The 20,828-nt window shown below is 42.5% G+C and overlaps 2 protein-coding genes across 4 annotated transcripts in view; one reads left to right on the top strand and one right to left on the bottom strand.

Annotated features, from left to right (window-relative positions):
- Positions 1-17,418, bottom strand: part of zfp64 (zinc finger protein 64 homolog (mouse)) — a 73,152-nt gene extending 55,734 nt beyond the window's left edge. The window contains exon 1 of the mRNA XM_078236432.1: positions 17,294-17,418. Coding sequence (XP_078092558.1) covers positions 17,294-17,336 — 43 coding nt within the window. The 5' untranslated portion in view covers positions 17,337-17,418. The remainder of the gene's footprint in view (positions 1-17,293) is intronic.
- The window catches only part of cyp24a1 (cytochrome P450, family 24, subfamily A, polypeptide 1), a 105,289-nt gene that overhangs the window by 44,994 nt on the left and 39,467 nt on the right, over positions 1-20,828 (top strand). For 2 of the 3 annotated variants that reach the window (XM_078236436.1, XM_078236435.1), the window contains exon 2: positions 3,864-4,041. The exons of the other annotated variant lie outside the window; for it this stretch is intronic. In XM_078236436.1, the coding sequence (XP_078092562.1) occupies positions 3,943-4,041 (99 nt within the window). In that variant the 5' untranslated portion in view covers positions 3,864-3,942. The remainder of the gene's footprint in view (positions 1-3,863; positions 4,042-20,828) is intronic. 3 annotated transcript variants of the gene reach the window in all.

Raw genomic sequence — 20,828 nt, 5'->3', positions numbered from 1 at the left:
TAAATTTCTGAGACCCGGCACTAATCCTTGCAGCACTCCTCTGGTTCTCGCCTGCCAACTTGAAAATGTCCCATTTATGTGTACTCTTTGCTTCCTGTCTGTTAACAAATTATCTATCCATGCTAATATATTACTCTCAACTTCATGCGCTCTCTTCTTGTGTATTAACCTTTTGCGTGGCACAAGTGGAAGTGAAAATCAGAGTTGTAGCTGCTTCAACATTTTAACCAAACAAATTTACTCAACTTTGAACTGGGGAAACATTGAAAACCGATTTGTGACAGTTAAATTAGATCCTTAGGATTAAAACTGTTAACGTATTAAAATATTGTATGGATAATGTGTACTTACTTTGAGCATCAGACTTGCTTCTTGTAACACTTAATAACTTTTAAAACAACTCTATTGTTATAAAACAGTATATCCTCTAACTCCAACATTCTGAGAGATGCTGGTGGAATTCTTCCACAGAGGAGTTACATTCCACATAAAAAAACAACAGTTTTAATTCCATCTGTTCATAAGCAAGCCCTTAGGTGTATGCATATTTCACTTGGATTTCAGTTTCATTAGAGCATTTAGCATTTCTCATTTCCCTCCTTGTATATGCTCTAGAGATGCTGAACACAGCTTGAACTCCTGAATCTCCTCCCAATCATATATACCCTCTGAACCCTGAGAATGTATTGCCCTAGTTTTATCTCTTTGGGAATCACCTGTAAAGGTATCACGGAAACCTGAGACCACACAAATAATTAAGTCAATAATCCTTTAATTTACAAATATCTCAATTTACTCAGGAATATTGAAAACACAGGACCAGAATAAACAGCAATTCGTCTGGCTGGTGCCAAGAACAACTATTTCTTTAGCACCCACTTCTTCAAATATTTATCCAATTCTTCCTGTAATGCTTCCACTAATGCTCTCCAAGCCAGTCCATTTCATAAATTCACCGCTTGAGTGTTCATTCGGACTTGGTATAAATTAGTTCAATCTACGTTTCCTGTACAACTTTCTTTTCACCCTAAGCCTGTGTCCCCTTACCTCAAGAAGTCTTGTTTTCAGATTTAATTTACTTATTCCTATAAGGATCATGAAAATTTGAGTACAATAAAATAACATCTCCCTGTGTTCCCTCTTCTTCACAGTAAACAAATCCTGAGTATTCAATCTCTCCTCACAGCTCAGACCACCCCAAGCTAGATAACACTTTGCTTGCTTTTCCTGCAATACATCTGAATAAATGTTCAAATCGTTGTGGTAATAACTAACCGGTTTTACTTCCAAACCATCCAGAATATTCCGCTAACAAAAAAACCAACACAGGATGGACCTTGGCAAGGCCTTGCTACACGCATCTGTTGACCATCTAGCACTCAGTTGACAATATGTAAGTAGTATACATATTCTGCACTGCTTCTAACATGGGATATCTTTTGATTTCATTTGATTTATTATTGTCACATGTATTGGGATACAGTGAAAAGTATTGTTTCTTGTGCACTATACAGACAAAGCATACTGTTCATAGAGTACATAGGGGAGAAGGAGAGGGGAGGGTGCAGAATGTAGTGTTACAGTCATAGCTAGGGTATAGAGAAAGATCAACTTAATATAAGGTGGGTCCATTCAAAAGTCCGATGGCAGTAGGAAAGAAGCTGTTCTGGAGTTGGTTGGCATGTGATCTCAGGCTTTTGTATCTGGCAATCAGAAGCATATGTAGTCCTCAAGGTGTGGACAGGACATTTCTTGTGTGAACTTGTTGTTAATTCTGGGATTTACACTCTATTCCTCTGGCTATCACATCCCAAATTATAGTTTGCTTTTTTTAAAAAAAGCTGTGTTTTTGGTTTCAATGAGCACCCAACAGACCTCCAGATCCCTCTCATCCTTCATTACAACGTGTAGAATAAAACTATTTAGTTTATATTCCCAAAGCTTATTTCCCTTTCCGAGTCTGGTTACCTTGCATTTGTCCATGTAAAATTCAATTTCCCAGATATTGGTCCATCTTCTAGGTCCAATTGTGAGTGTTTTATTTGTTCCTTATTTTTGAAACACTCCTAATTTATCATCCGCGGAATGTTCTATCTGCCATGATGGAAATATCTGGGGAACGCTAACAGCTATTTCTGGGTGTTAGAACAAGTACTTGTGCATCAAAATTGGGTACTCTACTGATATGGCAACAAACAAAAACCCATAGATGGAGCTGTGAGTTCAACACAAAATTTGCTGCAGAGTTGAGTCCATAGGAGCAAAGTTGCAGTTAATCAGTATTTTTTGGTTGTACATCCCTGCTTGTGACATAGCAGATACGCTAAAAAGTGTTTTAATGGTGAGAAATGAGAAGGACAGAGAACGTGATGGAGCAAACTGTGTTGGACATCAGTGAAAAACTGATGGTATTGCATCGGCTGCACCCATATTCAGTTCCACTCACTTCAAGTTGGTTGAATAACAGGTGGCCCAAGCAATACAGTCCTTTCTTTGCATGTTATTGCACAAGACAAATTTCTACCCTATGTAGCATTTTTAAAAACATTCTTCCTCCCTCAACTCATAAAACAGAAACTCATGTATTTGCTTTCTGGCCACAACTTGGAAATTTTTTTTAAACTTGCATTTATATAGCACCTTTCACAACCTCAGGATATTCTGAAATGCTTTATAGCCAATTAACTACTTTTTTGGAGTGCAGTGACTGTTGTCGACCTTTTGGCCAGTTATCAATCTCCTCAGAAGCTTGCCTGCTGTTCATGCCTTTCTACCTGTGGACTAATTGCTCGGGTGTTTCAGTATTTTGCTGAAATTCAGTATTTCAGAATTTTTGCTGAATTCCAAATACATCGCACACACAGAATTTCAACTCTCAACATCATTCATAACCTTCTTGAATGGATCTAAGTCAGCTTGTTTGAAAACCTCGCAAATAGGTCCAGGATGTTTTCTAAGTTACAATTTATCCATTAGTGAGACATAAACTTTAGAAAATACACAGCCTTTCCAAACCTCCACCTCCCCAAAATTCAAGAACTGCATATTTAAATATGATGCAGACACTACAATAGAATTTGGGGAAGATGGTGACATAGTGGCAATGTTACTGCACTAACAATCCAGAGTCCCAAGCTAATCTTCTGTGGACAGGGGTTCAAATCCCCACATTGGCAGCTGGTGGAATTTATAATCAATTAATAAATCTGGAATTAGCAGTAATGGTGATCATGAAACCATTGTTGAATGTCATAAAAAACCATCTGATTCACGTTTGTGCTTTAGGGAAGGAAATATAAGAAGATAAGAAATAGGAGCAGGAGTAGGCAAATTCAACCCCTCGAGCCTGTTCCGCCATTCATGCCTCATCTCATCTCTGCCTCAACTCCACTTTGCTGCCCATTCTCCATAACCCTTCAAACCATTACTAATTAAAAATCTGCCTATCTCCTCCTTAAATTTAGTCAATGTCCCAGAATCAATCCACATCATTCTGCCATCCTTATTTGGTCTGGCCTGTGTGTAACTCCCGACCCACAGCAATGCGATTGAATCTTAGCTACACACTCAAATGACCAATTGGGGATGGGCAACAAATGCTGAACTTGTAAGTGACCCCCACATTCTGGGGGGGGGGGGGGGGGGGGGAGAGGTGAAACTGTCTGGGCTTTAAGGCTCATATTGTCCTGGTTCAGAGTGGTTTTTAATTCCATACACCACAATTTAGATACCCATGTAGCAGTACATCTAAAACTATGTTTGAAAATAAAAAGAGTTGCAACACTCTCACCATAATTCTCACAAAATGCAAATGATTATTTTGCATTGTGGTTCTTCGCCAATGTGTGTCATCTGTTGTGCAGGTTGTGTAACAATAAAACTGAAAAAAGACATTGGCTGGAATTCTCTGGTTCGCATGCCTCACTACCACTGCCAGCGAGAATGGAGAATCTGACCCTCAGACAAATCTCTGTTCAGCAGCAACTGGACCAGAGACCCTCAGCCATGGACGAGGGTGGAGAATCAGGCCAATGTTTCACAGTAAGTATGCACACAAAACCTCTTGTTGGCACTACCGAAGTCCATCGTGATTCAACTAAATGAGCTTAATGTCTCTGGTCTCCTTATCTAGGGATGGGAAAAATTAACTAGGATTCCCAATCATTATCACTATCTAGCAAATCCTTCTGGATTGTGGACTTTGAGAAAAAAGAAGATAACATTCAGCTGTCCAATCAAATGCTCTGCTGATGCTTTATGTTTAGGCACAGACATGGTGACTTGGTCAAGGTACTGAAAGGTTGGCAGCCACATTGCAGCCGTATCCAAAAAGGTCACTGCTTTCAGGAACAGAGGGAAGAATTTCATTTTTAAAAAAATTCAAAAGTGCCCAGACATTTCTTTTCCTCCTATAAGCACTTTTAATTGTTACCATGCTACCAGAGGAGATCATAGAATCATAGAACCCCTACAATGCAGAAGGTGGCCATTCGGCCCATTAAGCCTATATCGACAACAATTCCACCCAGGCCCCATCCCCGCAATCCCACATATTTACCCAGCTAATCCCCCGACACTAAGGGCAGGATTTTACGACCTCGCTCGGGCGAGATCGTAAATTCCCACCCGAGGCCAATGGAGATTTCAGTTCCATGAGCCTTGCCCGCCCCAACTCCAGGGTGGACGAGGCGGTAAAACCCAGCCTAAGGGTCAATTTAGCATGGCCAATCAACCTAACCTGCACATCTTTGGAGTTGTAAAATATATATTTTTAATTAGGTTATAAATGTCACTTTGCAATCACAGTCAATGAGATATGGATTCCATTCTACATTCAATGTATATACTTGTATTAAAACTAATTTTGAGTTTTCAACTGGTTCTGTTCTATTATTATTGTGCAAGTACCGATTCCAACTGCAGAGGGAGCCATTAATCTTCCTTAGAGATGTCTCCATGCAACATGGGATGGATGTTGGTGTGCTTTTAAAGAGTTAGTGGGCTGCCATTCTTATTCTGGCTTTATAGGTCAGTTGTGCAGATATGCAAAGAAAACAAGAAAAAGGTTCTGGAGCTCTACAGTATTTTTCATGAAAAAGTGCTGCATCGTAAAGTGTTTCATTAAAAATTACTTCTCTTAAACTTGGTTTAAATAACACTATTACCAAAGGTTCCACAAACAGCTCTAAAATAAATGACTTTTTTTGGTGATAAGTGAGAAATTTAGGGAAAGATTATTGGGAAAATTTACTGCTTTGCTTTACAACATTTCACAGGATCTTTAACACACTTAAACCCATCCCAACACAGCATATGGGACCTCAGGTGAATTTTTCATCTTTATGCATCTCAAGAAAGACAACCAGCAAAAGTGAATAAGAACTTTAAAAAAAATTAACAGCTCAAATAGTGTACAGAATATAGGTCTGATGCAACATGAAGGTTCAGGCAAGAGGGCACAAGACTGTGCACATGTTATTATAGCAGCAGTGAATTTAGGAATGACTAAAGGATGATCAGTGCTGAAGGCATGAGTTTTATTTGTTAAGAGTACTTTCACCCACCTTTTTCTCTTTTAAATACTGATCAAGCTACTGAGCATTTTAAGAAGACAAAGGCATGAGAACCCAAGTGCTTTACGTGTTCTTGCATACAACACAACACCGTCTGCGCAATTGGTACAAGTGAGCGTGGTTAACTGACCCGCTCATTCAACTTCCACCTAAACCTCTTGTTGTTCCTTCAAAGTGTCTCTTAAACAATTCCAGAGTATTTAACTCCACAATACAATACAATCAACCATTCAAGATATTAATAGCTTATTTTTGTGAATCCTAAATTTGTTTTTTGTCAGTTTGTACCCATGCCCCATTTTCCTGCAGTCAACTTAAAACAACTTCAGGTTCACCTTCTCAATTTCACTTAGTATTTTTTTACTTCTAAAACATTCTCTCTCACATGCCTCCTTTCCAAGCTTTAGCCTGGATTTTCACCCTTGAGACAGAATTGCAAATCGGGTAATTTCCTGATCCTCTTGTTTCTTGGAAGTGGATTTTGATGCCTGTTTAGTTTTACAGTTTAATAAGCATTTAATAAGATTAAGACTTTTTTCCCAGGGGAATTTGAATGGATGTTTGTTTATTTTGACCGTTTCATGAACCTTTCAAAGGCTTCCCAATGTTATTATTGGGCTCATGAGTTCTGCCCAGAGTGGGGACTGGAAGAGTGCATCAAAGGTTCAACAGTCTCTAAATCAATCTGAAGATGGAATCACAACCAGATGATACAATGTTGAATGGAAAAGATTATTTATCCATCAGATGAAGTACTCAAGTACATGTAACACTTAAACAATGCTGATCAATTTATATGCCTTTTCAGGACAAAGGCATATAATCAATCACTGCATTAAAAACATAATTAACTTACAAATAATTACAAATAATTATGACAGTTAAAGCTAGCAAGACCTTTTAAAATTGCCTCTTAAAAGGTTTCCAACTCCACAACAGGCTTCCCCCATGATTCATGAGACCTCTGAGGTACCATGAGCCATGTTTCCTAACTAACGGGCCCAACTCTATAGAAATATTGGGTGGTCTAAAATGGAGTAGGCAAAGCCAGGATTGCTCAGTTTGGACTTGTTTATCCTGCGACCATAAAATTCCCACACAATGGAAATGGGGGCAGGAATCTTGAAATTGTGTTTCACTCACGACTTTGAGATATCCAGAATTGTGTCTCCACAAACCCTTCCGAGTCTGCAATTTTCTAACTCTTCCTCACCATTCTGTATGTGGACATTAAGAATCAGCTGAATGGCCCATTTCTGTACCACCTCCAGGCCCATGGCTTTTTCTCTTGTGTCTTGATGGCCAGATCTGAACACAGTACTCTTCCTGACCATGGTGCTACATAGTTTCAACACAGCAGCCTTAAAATTAATACAAATGCAAAACACTGCGGATACTGGAAATATAAAACAGAAAATACTTAGCAAATCAGATATCATCAACAGGGTTAATATTTCAGGTTAATGATCTTTCATCTGATTAAAGATCATCAGATTGAAACCTTCATTCTGTTCCTTTCTGCAAAAGGGATGCTGCTGGCCATTTCCAGCATTTTCTGTTTTCATTTAATCCTTAAGAATAAGCTGCACTGGTTTTGTTAAAATTCTCTTGATTAAATCCTTTCATGGCGTCACCCTCCCTTTCAGCCATAGTTATCTTCTACAACCTGCTTGAACCCTCTGTTTCTGGGACATTTTCCCCAATTAGTCTGACCCCATTTACTGGGTCATTCAAGATGGCGCTGGATCGAGGCGATTTCTTGCGAGCTGTCCCCAGCATAATCCTATCTTTTACTCTCGTTCTTTGCTTTTAAAACTGTACTCCAACTCTTTCAAACCCTCTGATAATGTCCTATTTCAATCTCTTATCACGTACCAACCGACTCAAGAACAGCTTCTCCCCTGCTTTTGAATGGACCTACTTCACATTAAGTTAATCTCTCTCTACACCCTAGCTATGATTTTAACTATATATTCTGCACCCTCTCCTTCCTGCTCTCCTATTAACTCCATGAATGGTATGCTTTGTCTGTATAGCATGCAAGAAACAATACTTTTCATTGTATAATAATACATGTGACAATAATAAATCTAATCAGATCAAAATGAGTAAGTATGTCTCCCCCTTTAACTGCCATTGTGCAACACATTGCACTTACCGGAATTGAATTTACTCTGTCTTGGTTACGATTACTTGCATATATGGAGCATATTGGTGAATTCATTGCTATAGATTTATTAAACTACTAAAAATGCTTTCCATTGGACAAGACGACTTTAATGCATGCAGGAAATGGTTAAATTAGCAGTTGCAGCTATTTTCCATTACTCATAATAACCCTCTTTCTTTACATACATAAATCATTGTTTTGGTGGTGGCTGTATGTCAAAAACAAAAAAAAAGAGTATTTCAGCAAGAAGGTAACAACTGAGGTGGCTAGTCCCAAAATGAAATATGGACAGAAGTAGCCAATATAAATATTTTGCTGAACTTACCCAAAACTATAATTACGATATAATTGCAAAACTTAAGTCATGGCACATTTTAATTGATTATTTTACAAGGACCAAAGTGGAATTAATATCACTGCTTACCAAAAAATAGAGAATTAAATAAGAAAATCACAGCTTTAATTGCCCTCTCCTGCCCACCTGCTCAGTAAGCCAGATACAATTACAACTAATGAAAGATTGGACAATCCCCAGTGATGCTTTTGAATAATAGTCTTATGGGACAACTTTCATAGCCGCATATTCATACAGTCAAAAAATTAAATGGTACATCCCATGTAAAGTGCATCTGCTGGATTAGCTGAAATGAAAACTAATCTCAACTATTGCATTGCAGTTCAGGTTAAACTTAAAATATGGTGATATTGTTTTAATAATAATTGATTTTTTTCTGCGGGCTTTTTATATATTTTCTTAGGTACAGCAGTGCAGTTCACTCCAATAAGCGGTCCATACATCTTATGTTCAGGAGTGCACCCATGAATTGCACATTTGCTCTTCTCAAAATGATGAAGGCTACCCTGGCTTAATGGGCTTGCGATGAGACAACTGACTCTCATTGTCTCCGTTTAAAGTACATGGTGAACTAAGATTTTCCACAAACTGATTTGCGTGGGTTTAATACAACACAAAGTTCAGCAGTAAATCCATAAACATTTGGGAGGTGATACTACTGTAGTTTTCTGAAACATTGTAAATATGCTTCAACAGGATATTGGATAGTGTTCAGCCTTAGCTCACTGGTAGCACTATTGCTGCTGAATCAAGAGGTCATAGGTTCAAATGCCAGAGGCTTCATCGCGTAACCAAGACTGACATTTCATTTTGGTACCGAGGGAGTGCCGCACTGTCAGAAGTACCATCTTTTAGATGCTTTATGAAACCCAGGCCCCTTCTGCCCTCTCAGATGAATGCAGAAGCTTCCACAGTACTACTCGAAGTGGAGTACTCCCAATGTCCAAGCTAATATTCACCCCTCAACCAACAATTGAAGCAGGTCATTTATTTAATTGGGAGTTTGCTGTTTGCAAATTCCTACATTACAACAGTGACTGCACAACAAAATGTCTTCATTAATTGTAAAGTACAATGGGATGTCCTGAAGTTATGGAGGTGCTATATAAATGCAAGGGTCTCCTGCTTTTTCTTGCAAGAGAGGAAATGAGACTAAAGTTTCCCATCTAAACACTGGAGCCAATTCTAATGCACAAATTATCAGATGACTCAAAATACTCAAAATGACTCAAGATTAGAACCTTGGACCTCCCAGTTGGTGTAGTAACTCACGCAACAATACAAATTCTCACTGAGCAATCAGGAGATTGGTTTGTTCACTTGCAAGCTCATTGTAATTACCCATTTGTCTGTCCACTGGGTAGCCCAGTTTCATGGAATGAGTACACTGTCATATGACAATTCATGAAACTTCCAAGAAATTTCTCTGAAACCTGTCTGAAATGTTGGCACATCAATGCCAAAGTAAATGGACAACATACTGTTTCTTTAGCTGTGAAAATGGTTCAGCCCGAAAACGGCTGCAGGGGTTGCAATGTGTGGCTAACGTGTGTGTTTCTGTTTCTTGCAAAGCAAGTAGTGTGCAAGCTTTTGCGTGGCCTGTTCATTTACACAGTGGCAGTCAGCGCAAAATGCGCTGTTGAATGCTTGCAACCTGAGCAGGAGACACAAAATTATGCAGACCAGCACAAAGTTCAAGCTAGACGACATTAATTAAAGCCAACCTCTTAACTGGAGCAAGTTTTGGAATTATATGTGGGAGAAAGTCTGAGCAGAGTGACTGTTACAGAACCGTTGTAGCACACGAGGAGGCCATTTGGCCCATCTGGTCTCCACTGGCTCTCCAAATGAGCATTTCACCGAGTGCCCTGCTCCCCATCTTCATCCCGTAAGCCTAAACATTCCCTCTTTTCAGTTAAGTCTAATTCACTTTTGAAGGTGTTGATTGAACCTGTGTCCACCACACAATCAGGCAGTGCATTCCAGACCTTAACCACTTGTTGTGTGGAACAGTTTTTCATGTCACTCTTACTTCTTTTGACAACTTGTGCTCTCTCATTCTTGATCGTTTCACAAGTAGGAACAAGTTCTCCCTATCTATTCTGTTCAGACCCTTCATGACTTTGACTATCAACATAACCTTGCTCTTCTCCCCAGTGTCCTTAAAAATAACATAGAACATAGAACAGTACAACACAGAACAGGCCCTTCGGCCCACGATGTTGTGCCGAGCTTTATCTGAAACCAAGATCAAGCTATCCCACTCAACATCATCCTGGTGTGCTCCATGTGCCTATCCAATAACCGCTTAAATGTTCCTAAAGTGTCTGACTCCACTATCACTGCAGGTAGTCCATCCCACACCCCAACCACTCTCTGTGTAAAGAACCTACCTCTGATATCCTTCCTATATCTCCCACCATGAACCCTATAGTTATGCCCCCTTGTAATAGCTCCATCCACCCGAGGAAATAGTCTTTGAACGTTCACTCTATCTATCCGCTTCATCATTTTATAAACCTCTACTAAGTCTCCACTCAGCCTCCTCCGCTCCAGAGAGAACAGCCCCAGCTCCCTCAACCTTTCCTCATAAGACCTACCCTCCAAACCAGGCAGCATCCTGGTAAATCTCCTCTGCACTCTTTCCAGCGCTTCCACATCCTAATAAATGTCCTGAATTTGTCCTGAATAATATTTGTCCTAATAAAGCCTAGGGTACTGTATGATTTATTAACCACTCTCTCAACCTGTCCTGCCACCTTCAATGACGTATTCACATTCACACCCAGGTCCAAGGTGGCCATCAACAGGTCCAGGCGGAGAGCGGTCGAGACCTGACAGTCTGCCCCTCTACCACAGCTATGTTTGTGGCTAGGTGGCCCTGGAGGGAGAACGCATGGTGTCCACCTTCAGCCTTCTGCAACCAATGGGTGCTGCAGGGACTGTGGTGCATCATCACCCCTGGAAATAATACTTTTGTTTAATTAATTACATTTCCTTTGATGTTTTGTTTTAATTACAGATTTTAACCAGGGGCTTCTGACCCCTTTCATTTTTATTAATTATTGGTTGATTAAAAACGGTATACACACAGGTTCTTCTGTTCCCGAATCCTATTTAGAGTTGTACCATTATATTATCCTATCAAAATGAATGACTTCACATTTCTCTACACTGAACCGTCATCTGCCAGTTGTCCACCCATTACACCAAATTGTCTATGTCCTTTTGAAATTCTACACAATGCTCCTCACAGCTCTCAACGCTTGCACGTTTTGTTGCAATCACAATTTTTGGACTGTGCCCTGTACACAAAGGTCTAGGTCAGTACAGAAAGAACAAGGGTCCCAACACTGACCCCTAAGGAACTTCACTACAAAGCTTTCTCCAGCCCACGTAACATCCATTAAACACAACTCTTTCTTTACTGTCATACAGCCAATTTTGTATCCATGTTCCTACTGTTCCTTTTATTCCATGAACTCGAACTTTGCTCACAATTTCACTGTAACTTCATTGCAGCGCTAAAGTAAGCCTTACTTGTGACTAATAAATAACCTTTAAACTTTATAAACTTTAAGTTTGTTGAGGGTTATTGTAACAAATCCATGCTGTCTTTCCTTAATATGTCAGCATTTGTTCATGTGACTATTAATTTTGTCCCGAATTATTACTTCCAGAAGTTTCCCCACCAATGAAGTTAAACAAACTGGCCTGTAGTTGCTGGGCTTATGTCTACACCCTTTTTTGAACAAGGGTCTAACATTTGTAATTCTCCAGTCCTCTGACACTGCCTGAGTCGAAGGAGGTTTGGAAAAATTATGATCAAGGCCTTTGCGATTTGGCGTAACAAGGAAAAGGGAGAGGCCCAAGGCTCCCCAATGCAGTATTGGAGGCATTGGTGCAGCTGGACAGGAGGAGAAAAGAACTTTATGCCAAGAAGGATCAGGAGGTCCATAAAACAGACACTATGAACGCAGTGGCAGCAGTGCAAGGTCAGTCAATGCCAGGAGTCTTTCCCAGTGCACCGGAATGCAGTACGCAAGAAGTTTCATGACCTCAGATGAATGGTCAAGGTCAGAGAATGCATCTTCAAATGCCAATCTCACTAACAGTACCACTGGCCTCACACTTTACTCAATACACCAAACCCCCATTACTCACTTACCAATAACATAGCTTCACCTCATTTTCATACATCCTTCTACAAGAGTCACACCCATTACTCAGTTTTCACAATGTCACTTATTCAACCATGACTGGTACATCATCCAAGCACATTGCATCATCCCCACTTCCCTTTTCTTGCAGGACAAGAAGGCACACAACCGCAGATAGCACTTAACCAGTGGAAGACAGGCAGGGTTGCATGTCCTCACCCCAATGGAGGACATGGTGATTGCTAGCATTGGAGCAGCCATGACCAAGTCCATGACCAACGGAGGATGAAAGCATTGAAAATGATGTTATGCTCTTACGGAATCCTCTTTCTCATATATCAGTTCCTCCTCATCCTACAATCTCTTCTGATTTACAAGCTGCAAATGGTTTAAGCATACACTTCTTGGTTTTCATTCCCCACCCCCTCCACTCCAATGCCTTTTTTCTTTCATTTATCGAAGATGGGCCAAATGGCCTCCTTTCTCACTGTAGGGATTATATGAAACTGCTATTTCGGCAACCAGTGGTGAAACAGAGATAGCTGAAAAAACACAATGATAAAGAAACACCATTGCTCACTCTCAAATGTGCAGGACCAACTCAGGTTCTATCTTTGTGTACAATTTTGGGGAGTTCTGCATGTTGAGAGACACCAGACAGGCATAGCCTGCAGCCAGTGTAATGGCTAAGGGTAGCACAGGTGCCAGCTTGCCAGAGGGGGAGGCCACACAGGAGTTCTGCTGCACAGGATTCAGATGAAGACTTTGGTGCAACAGCGTACAGCAAAAGACTGATGGGTATGTACACAGAAATACTTGTTGAATTGGCAGGCCATCCAGAGAGCTTGTGATCACTGTCAAGCGTGGAAGGTCTGTCAACCAACTTTGTGCATGGGTTTTGCGCAGAGCTTTCCAGTGTGAATGTGATAGTCAACTCCATGGGAACACTCGCAGATCCCAGCAACGTTGCAATCTCGAATGGCTGCCCAACTTCCATCACACAAGCAGAACCCACCCAACATCCAAGTACTGCAGTCAATGCTCACACTGGAGTCCTCCAAGTTCATTCTGCTGTCATCAATGTCCAGATGGCTGAGCACTGATCTCTAACGGCAAAGGGCATTGGAGTCCAGCAAACTGCCCTCCAACACATAACTAGATTTGCTGAGACACCACCTTGGGGGAGTGGCAGTAGTTCCAAGGAGCACAGACCAGCTGTCCCCCCCTCACAATGACAAGTGTTTATCCTCTCACTATTTCCAACTCATCAGCCAACCAGTCAGCTAGCCCAGAGCATTGCCTTCCATGCTAAGATGGTGCAGTCCAAAGCTGGGGACCAGCTCTCTGAGAGGTCATTCTGCAAAACCTTCTACAATCTCCACCACCGAAAGTCTGCAGCATTCCTCCAGCCAGGCTGCAACCACTGGGATAGCTGTGTAGAAGCACTAGGACAGGCAAAGGAACTAAAAAGACAGGAACCAAGGGAATGCAGTAATCCAGTTTTGAATGGTTTGTATAATGTTTGCTTTGAGATACTTTTATTTTGGCATTGTAGCCAAAGGGACATTCTGATGAGAGGGAAGGTATGTGATTGGTGCTTCATGAGGAATTGGGATTGCATTCAAGGGTACCACAGTTGGATGACCTGATCAGGGACAGCTCAACTGGCAAGAGACTGTACCTCCTCTGTTTCCTCCATTTCAACTTGCTGTATGTCTAGTGGCAAGGCTGTGCCCTCATGGTGGCAAAGTTGTGCAGGATACTGACGGCCACGACAAATCGTAACATATAGAAACATAGAAGATAGGAGCTGGAGGCCATTTGGCCCTTCGAGCCCGCTCCGCCATTCATCATGATCATGGCTGACCATCCAACTCAATAGCCTAATCCTGCTTTCTCCCCATAATCTTTAATCCCATTCGCCCCAAGTGCTATATCCAGCCGCCTCTTGAATACATTCAATGTTTTGGCATTAACTATTTCCTGTGGTAACGAATTCCACAGGATCACTACTCATTGGGTGAAGAAATGTCTCCTCACCGCTGTCCTAAATGGTCTACCCGGTATCCTTAGACTGTGACCCCTGGTTCTGGACTCCTCCACCATTGGGAACATCCTCCCTGCATCCACCCTATCTAGTCCTGTTAGAATTTTATAAGTCCCTATGAGATCCCCCCCTCATTCGTCTGAACTCCAGCAAAAACAATCCTAACCTAGTCAATCTTTCCTCATACATCAGTCCCGCCATCCCCGGAATCAGCTTGGTAAACCTTCGGTGCACTCCCTCGAAAGCAAGAACGTCCTTCCTCAGAAAAGGAGACCAAAACTGCACACAATATTCTAGGTGTGGCCTCACCAAGGCCCTGTATAATCGCAACAACACGTCCCTGTTCCTGTACTCAAAACCTCTCGTAATGAAGGCCAACATACCATTTGTCTTCTTTACCGCCTGCTGCACCAGCATGCTTACCTTCAGCGACTGTGCACAAGGACACCCAGGTCTCGCTGCACACTCCCCGCTCCCAACTTACAGCCATTCAGGTAGTAATCTGCGTTCTTGTTTTTGCTTCCAAAGTGAATAACCTCACATTTATCCAAATTATACTGTGTCTGCCATTGATTTGCCCACTCACCCAACCTATCTAGATCATACTGAAGGATCTCTGCATCCTCGTCACAATTCACCCTCCCACCCAACTTGGTATCACCTGCAACATTTGAAATGTTACATTTTGTTCCCTCATCCAAATCATTAATATATAGTGAATAGCTGGGGTCCCAGCACCAATCCCTCTGGCACCCCACTAATTACTGCCTGCCAATTTGAAAAGCACCCATTAATTCCTACTCTTTGTTTCCTCTCTGCCAACCAGTTTTCTATCCTTCTCAATACACTTCCCCCAGTCCCATGCGCTTTGGTCTTGCACGATAATCTCTTACGTAGGACTTTGTGAAACACTTTCTGAAAGTCCAAATATACCACATCGACTGGCTCCCTCTTGTCAACTCTACTAGTTACATCTTCAAAGAATTCCAGCAGATTTGTCAAGCATGATTTCCCCTTCATAAATCGATGCTGACTCTGTCTGATCCTGCCACTGCTTTCTAAATGCTCTGCTATAAAGTCTTTGATAATAGATTTGAGAATTTTCCCCAATACTGATGTTAGGCTTACTGGTCCATAATTCCCTGTTTTCTCTCTACCTCCCTTTTTGAATATTAGAGTGACTGCAATCTGCAAGGACTGTTCCAGAGTCTATGGAATCCTGGAAGATGACCACCAATGCATCCACTATTTCTAGAGCCACTTCCTTAAGTACTCTGGGATGTAGATTATCAGGTCCTGGGGATTTATCCACCTTCAATCCCATCAATTTTCCCAGCACCATTTCTCTACTAATATTGATCTCTCTCAGTTCTTCCCTCTCACTAAATCTTGCGTTCTCCAACATTTCTGGTATCTGATTTGTGTCCACTTTTGTGGAGACAGGACCAAAGTATGTATTCAGTTGCTCAGTCATTTCTTTGTCCCCTATTATACATTCCCCTGTTTCTGTCTGTAGGGGACATACACTTGTCTTCACCAACCTCTTTCTCTTCACGTATCTATAAAAATTCTTAGAATCAAAATGATAAAATAGGGCCCCAAGTGCTGGGCGGACTTGAAACTAGGAGTGTTTCAGATCCGACTTTTAGACCCGTTCTCAGTCGTCCCCATACGCACTCTGCCAGAAAAAATATCAACGATTTCGAATCGCACTGCACAAGCCTGTGGGCGGGGCTTAACTCGCCTGAAACCCTGCAGCTCTGATCGGCGCCTCCAACTGCGCATACGCAGAAAATATGATAGAATGCTGCTCCCCTGCCACATCCCACCTGGACCAGATAATGCCTCCCCCGGCCCCCGCGGACATTGCCCCACCTCAACATTACTGGCCCCCCCTCACAGCCGCACCACCCAGACCGATCTTAAGCAGAGTGGCAGTAGACCCCCCCCTTCCCCCCGCACTGATCTCAGGCAGAGCGGCAGGGGATTCTTTCTTCCTCACTGATCTCAGGCAGAGTGGCAGCAGACCCCCCCCCCTTCCCCCTCACTGATCTCAGGCAGAGTGGAAGCAGACCCCCCCCCCCTTTCCTCCTCACTGAACATAGGCAGAGTGGCAGCACACCCCCCTCCCCACCCCAATCGATCTCAAGCAGAGAACCGTTGGATGCTCGGCACTTAGCTCCTTCCTAGCTGGAGCGCCCGAATCGGACATTTGTAGAGCATGTCTGTTTCGCGCCGAATCGGAATGATTGAATGCTGTGGTAAAGGGGGAAGTGCCGGTAAGGTTGGACGTGCGAGGTTAAGAGAGGGCATTCGCTGAAGCAAGCGGGGCACAACTTCAGGCTAGAGTTAAATCAGTGTTACATGCTGACAGAGGACACAATCTGCATACTCTTGGCACATGTTCCAGTGTCTGCACCAATGACCTGCTCAACATGGTGCATCAAAAGGTGCATGCACATGGCGGGGGACATCATTCTGGAACTGAAATGGCTCCTATGAGCACTGAAAATTGGGGTCCTATGCCATGGAATGTTGTGGTCTTAAGTTTGCAGGATTGGTCTGAAGGGCGCCTGAAATCATTGTAATACCAACTGTGTATCTTTTAATCTGAAATTTATTTTAATGCCTCATATTTCTTTTAGTGCTTCTGGTGCACCAACTTGCGAGTTGCTGAAAAGAAAAAGGTTACCATTAATTCTAGGGCTTCACTTTTAAATGTACCAAACTTGGGGGGAGCCCTAATTTACCTTCCTGTATGGTGAATGAACCTGGGGAGCCCCTGACTTTGTATATCACATACACTGGAAGCCCCGGAACCTGAGTATTGAGCCTCCCCTCCCTGCCCATCTCCTGATGGCCAGGCTCCCGGGTATTCGTTACCCAGGTTCCGGGGCCGCCCAGGGCCAGCCACGCAGCGGCGCAGCTCTGGGCCCAGGTCCCCTCGGCCGCCCCGACCCCTGCATAAGTAGACTGCGGAATACTCACACGGCACCGGGGCGAAGGCGTCGCTCTGTCCGCCGGCGTTCATGGCGCAGCCAGCGAGGGAGGGAGAGTGAAGGAACCAGAGCCCGGGAGGCGACTTCCTCCCCTCACTCCCTCCCACAAATAAAATATTATTGACAAACAAACAAAATGAAGGGGTTGTTAGTGTGCCCGGGCCAGCACTTCAGCGCGGCGGAAGCGACTGTGCAACACTTCCGCCTGGGCTTGGAGAATCCCAGTGCAGGCGAAGGGCTCGAGACATGGCACATCCTTCACCCCCAAGAGAGGTTATGTGCACCTCATGCCCTTTTAACTCATTGCACTGCACCCCTTCAAATGTTTGTGCTGTTGGGTTTTCTACGTTAAATCTATCCCAAAGTTTTTTTAAAATGTAAAAACACATCGATTGTGCAATTTCATACATTTAATGGCATCAATGCCTCCAGTTGCAATCTCAACTATTACCTGAAAATTGCCCAACCAACAATTGTAAATATTGGGGTGAAGGGGGAAGAAGTGTCCTCTCAAACTTTCAGTAGTCTAGACTTTAGCACGGTGGCTCAGCGAGTTAGCACTGCTGCCTCACAGTGCCAGGGACCCGGGTTCCATTCCAGACTGTGTAGCGTTTGCACATTCTCCCCATGTTTGCTTGGGTTTCCTACCTGATGTTCTGGTTTCTTCCCACAATCCAAAGATGAGCAGGTTAGGTGGATTGACCACGCTAAATTAGCCCTTAGTGTTCAAAGGTGTGCACGTTGGGTGGATTGGCCATGCTAAACTGCCCCTTACTGTCACAAAGATGTGCAGGTTCGGTGGATTAACCATGGTTAATGTGCAGCATTATGGGGATAGTGTGGAGGGGAAGGCCTGATACTCTTTTGGGAGTTGATGGGCCAAATGACCTCTTTCTGCACTGTAGGAATTCTATGGTTCTAGACTGCTCTGAACATTGAGGCTACCCATCGTCAAATTTAAGTTTCAAGTCCCAGATTTTGACCAGGATTGTATGTGAAAATGTTGTTGTTGAAAATAATTTTTTTTTTTACCTCATTTGTTTAGGCTGGTGGGACAGTAGTCCGAATGGCAGAGTTCTTTTTTTGCACCTTGAACAATAATGAAACTCCTTTCAATCTAAGTAAACTACAATTACAAAAAAAAGTGGAAAAATGTTTCACTGCACTTCAGTGGGGAGCAATAGGTTAGAATCCATAAAACCCTAAAGTGCAGAAGGAGGTCTTTGGCCCATCAAGTCTGCACCGACTCTCCGAAAGAACATTCTACCCATGCACCCCACCTCCCCCCATCCCTGTAACCCCATGCATTTACCATGGCTAATCCATCTAACCTGTACATCTTTGGACTGTGGGAGGAAACTGGAGCACCCGGACGAAATCCACGTGGAGAATGTGCAAACTCCACAAAGACAGTCACCGAAGGCCAGAATCAAACCTGGTGCCTGGCGCTGTACGAGAAAACAAGATTAAGGATTAATGGGTGAACATGTAAATATTGAAGTGGTTGTTAAAGGCAAAAGGAGAAGTAGTGAATTAAGAGAGGAGAAAATTGCAAAGAAAATGGAACTGAGGTGGCGGTAGGCTCTGCCCTGGATTTGGTAGCAGGGAAATTTAGGGAGTGGGGGTAGGAAGGCCATGGATGCTCTTAGGAATGAGAATGAAGACTTAGATTTGGTACTTCAAGGTTCAGGTAGCAATGGAGGTCAGCAATCACTGAAATAAGGGGCAAGTGGAGAATAAGATGTGGGCAGTAGAGTTTTGGAGCCATTCAATTTTAAAGAATTCAGGTCTGAAGGTAATGAACAAATGGATGAAGGCTGAGTGAGGTAAGGGAAGATACAAGCACTGCTCTGATGGTGAAAGTAAGTCTGCTTGCTGAAGGATCGATGGGCTTTGAACTTAATTTCAGGGTTCAAGAGGGTCAAGGTTACAAAGGTCTGCTTCAATTGAGAGGAAATGAGGAGGCAGATGCTACTGGGGCAAAGAGCAGAGAGGTTTTGTGTGGAGCTGAATAAGGATAGTTCTTTTCTTCTCAATATCCAACTGGAAGAACTGAGTGACAGTGAAGAAGTAGAGCTGGATGTAAATCTAACTCATGTCTACAAATAATGCTGCTAAGAGGCAATGTAGGAGAAGAAAAGATGAGGACTGAGGAGGAAACTTTGCGTACTCCAAATGTGGCTGTGTAAAGATGGGAAGTGTCCAGGAGAAAAAAAATGCAGCTATTCGGCTACAGTGTACTTCATTCCTACTCGCGAGAAAACCAGACAAAGACTCTTGGCGTTTCAGACAAGGCCTTTATTACGATCTATAGTAAAGGCTGGCCCCAATGCTCCAACTAGTGGCACACCAGGGAGAGCCCTGATCCAAGAATTGTATAAACAGTTATGGTGAAGATCCAGTTACAAGAAATTAGCATATACCAATCAAAGATGTACATTTGGGCAGAAATTATATCCACTTACAACTATTGATTAGGCTTACATCATGCATAACAAGGGTATATTTGTCCAATTATAACTTGTGCATGTCTACCTAACTGCAATATCACCAAGCACGTATTTCATTCTACTTAGCTATTAACTTCCAGACACAATTCTGATAGCTCTATTTCTAACCAGTGGTATAACAATTCCCTGTCCCATTGTCCCTTGTCAGAACAGACACTATCAAGCTGTAGCCGCATATCATTCAATGGAGGTCTAGTGTGGATACTGTGTGACTGAGGCCTCCCTTGTAAGGGAGTTTTATGTTCCTTGACTCTTATCTGGGCCTGCTTTAATCGAGACCTCTGGTTTTCTCCTAATTTTCTCTGTGCAACTGAGTTTAGCAGCTTACAGCTTATGTGATTTTTAAACTTGTGTGATTATTAACCCTTCAGGAAGAATGCCGTAACCATTCAGCTCTTTGCTGCAGATTTATGAGCTACATTGGGAAAGCTAGCAATGAAACCAGGCAAGAGTAGTTCCCCCATGTTGGACCATGGAAAAGAGATAGTGAAGGAGTACTGAACAATCATCATTCACATAGAGTTCAGATATGGATAATGTCTAAGCTAACTGTCACTGTTGGTAACTTTGATTGGGACAATCTCCATGCATTAGAGCAGGCAGAAATTAGTTTGGAAGGATTCAAATGGGGAGTTTTGGGAGAAGTGACAATAGGAAAATGGGATTTCCAGCCAAATCCTGTCCATAAAAAGCAGGATAAACACAATCTGCCCAAGTACTGACCTCTCAATCATCAGCAAAGCATTGGAAGGTATTGTCAGCAAGCTATCTACAGCACTGACTCACCAATAACCTATTCAATGTGCTGAGTTTGGATTCAGCCAGAACCACTCAACTCCAGACTCATTAAAGCCATAATCCAAACATGAAAAAGCAAGCTGAGTTCCAAAGGTGAGGTGAAGTGCCTGTGCTTGACATCAAGGCCACATCTGACCAAGTATGACATCAAGGAACCCTTTCAAAATTAAAGTCAATAATAATCAGGGGAAAAATCCTGCACTAGCTAAAATCATA

This window comes from Mustelus asterias, chromosome 20, assembly GCF_964213995.1.
Source record: "Mustelus asterias chromosome 20, sMusAst1.hap1.1, whole genome shotgun sequence".
In the NCBI taxonomy this organism is placed as follows: domain Eukaryota; kingdom Metazoa; phylum Chordata; class Chondrichthyes; order Carcharhiniformes; family Triakidae; genus Mustelus; species Mustelus asterias.
Note: the sequence above shows the minus strand (reverse complement) of the source record. Positions and strands in the feature narration are given on the sequence as shown.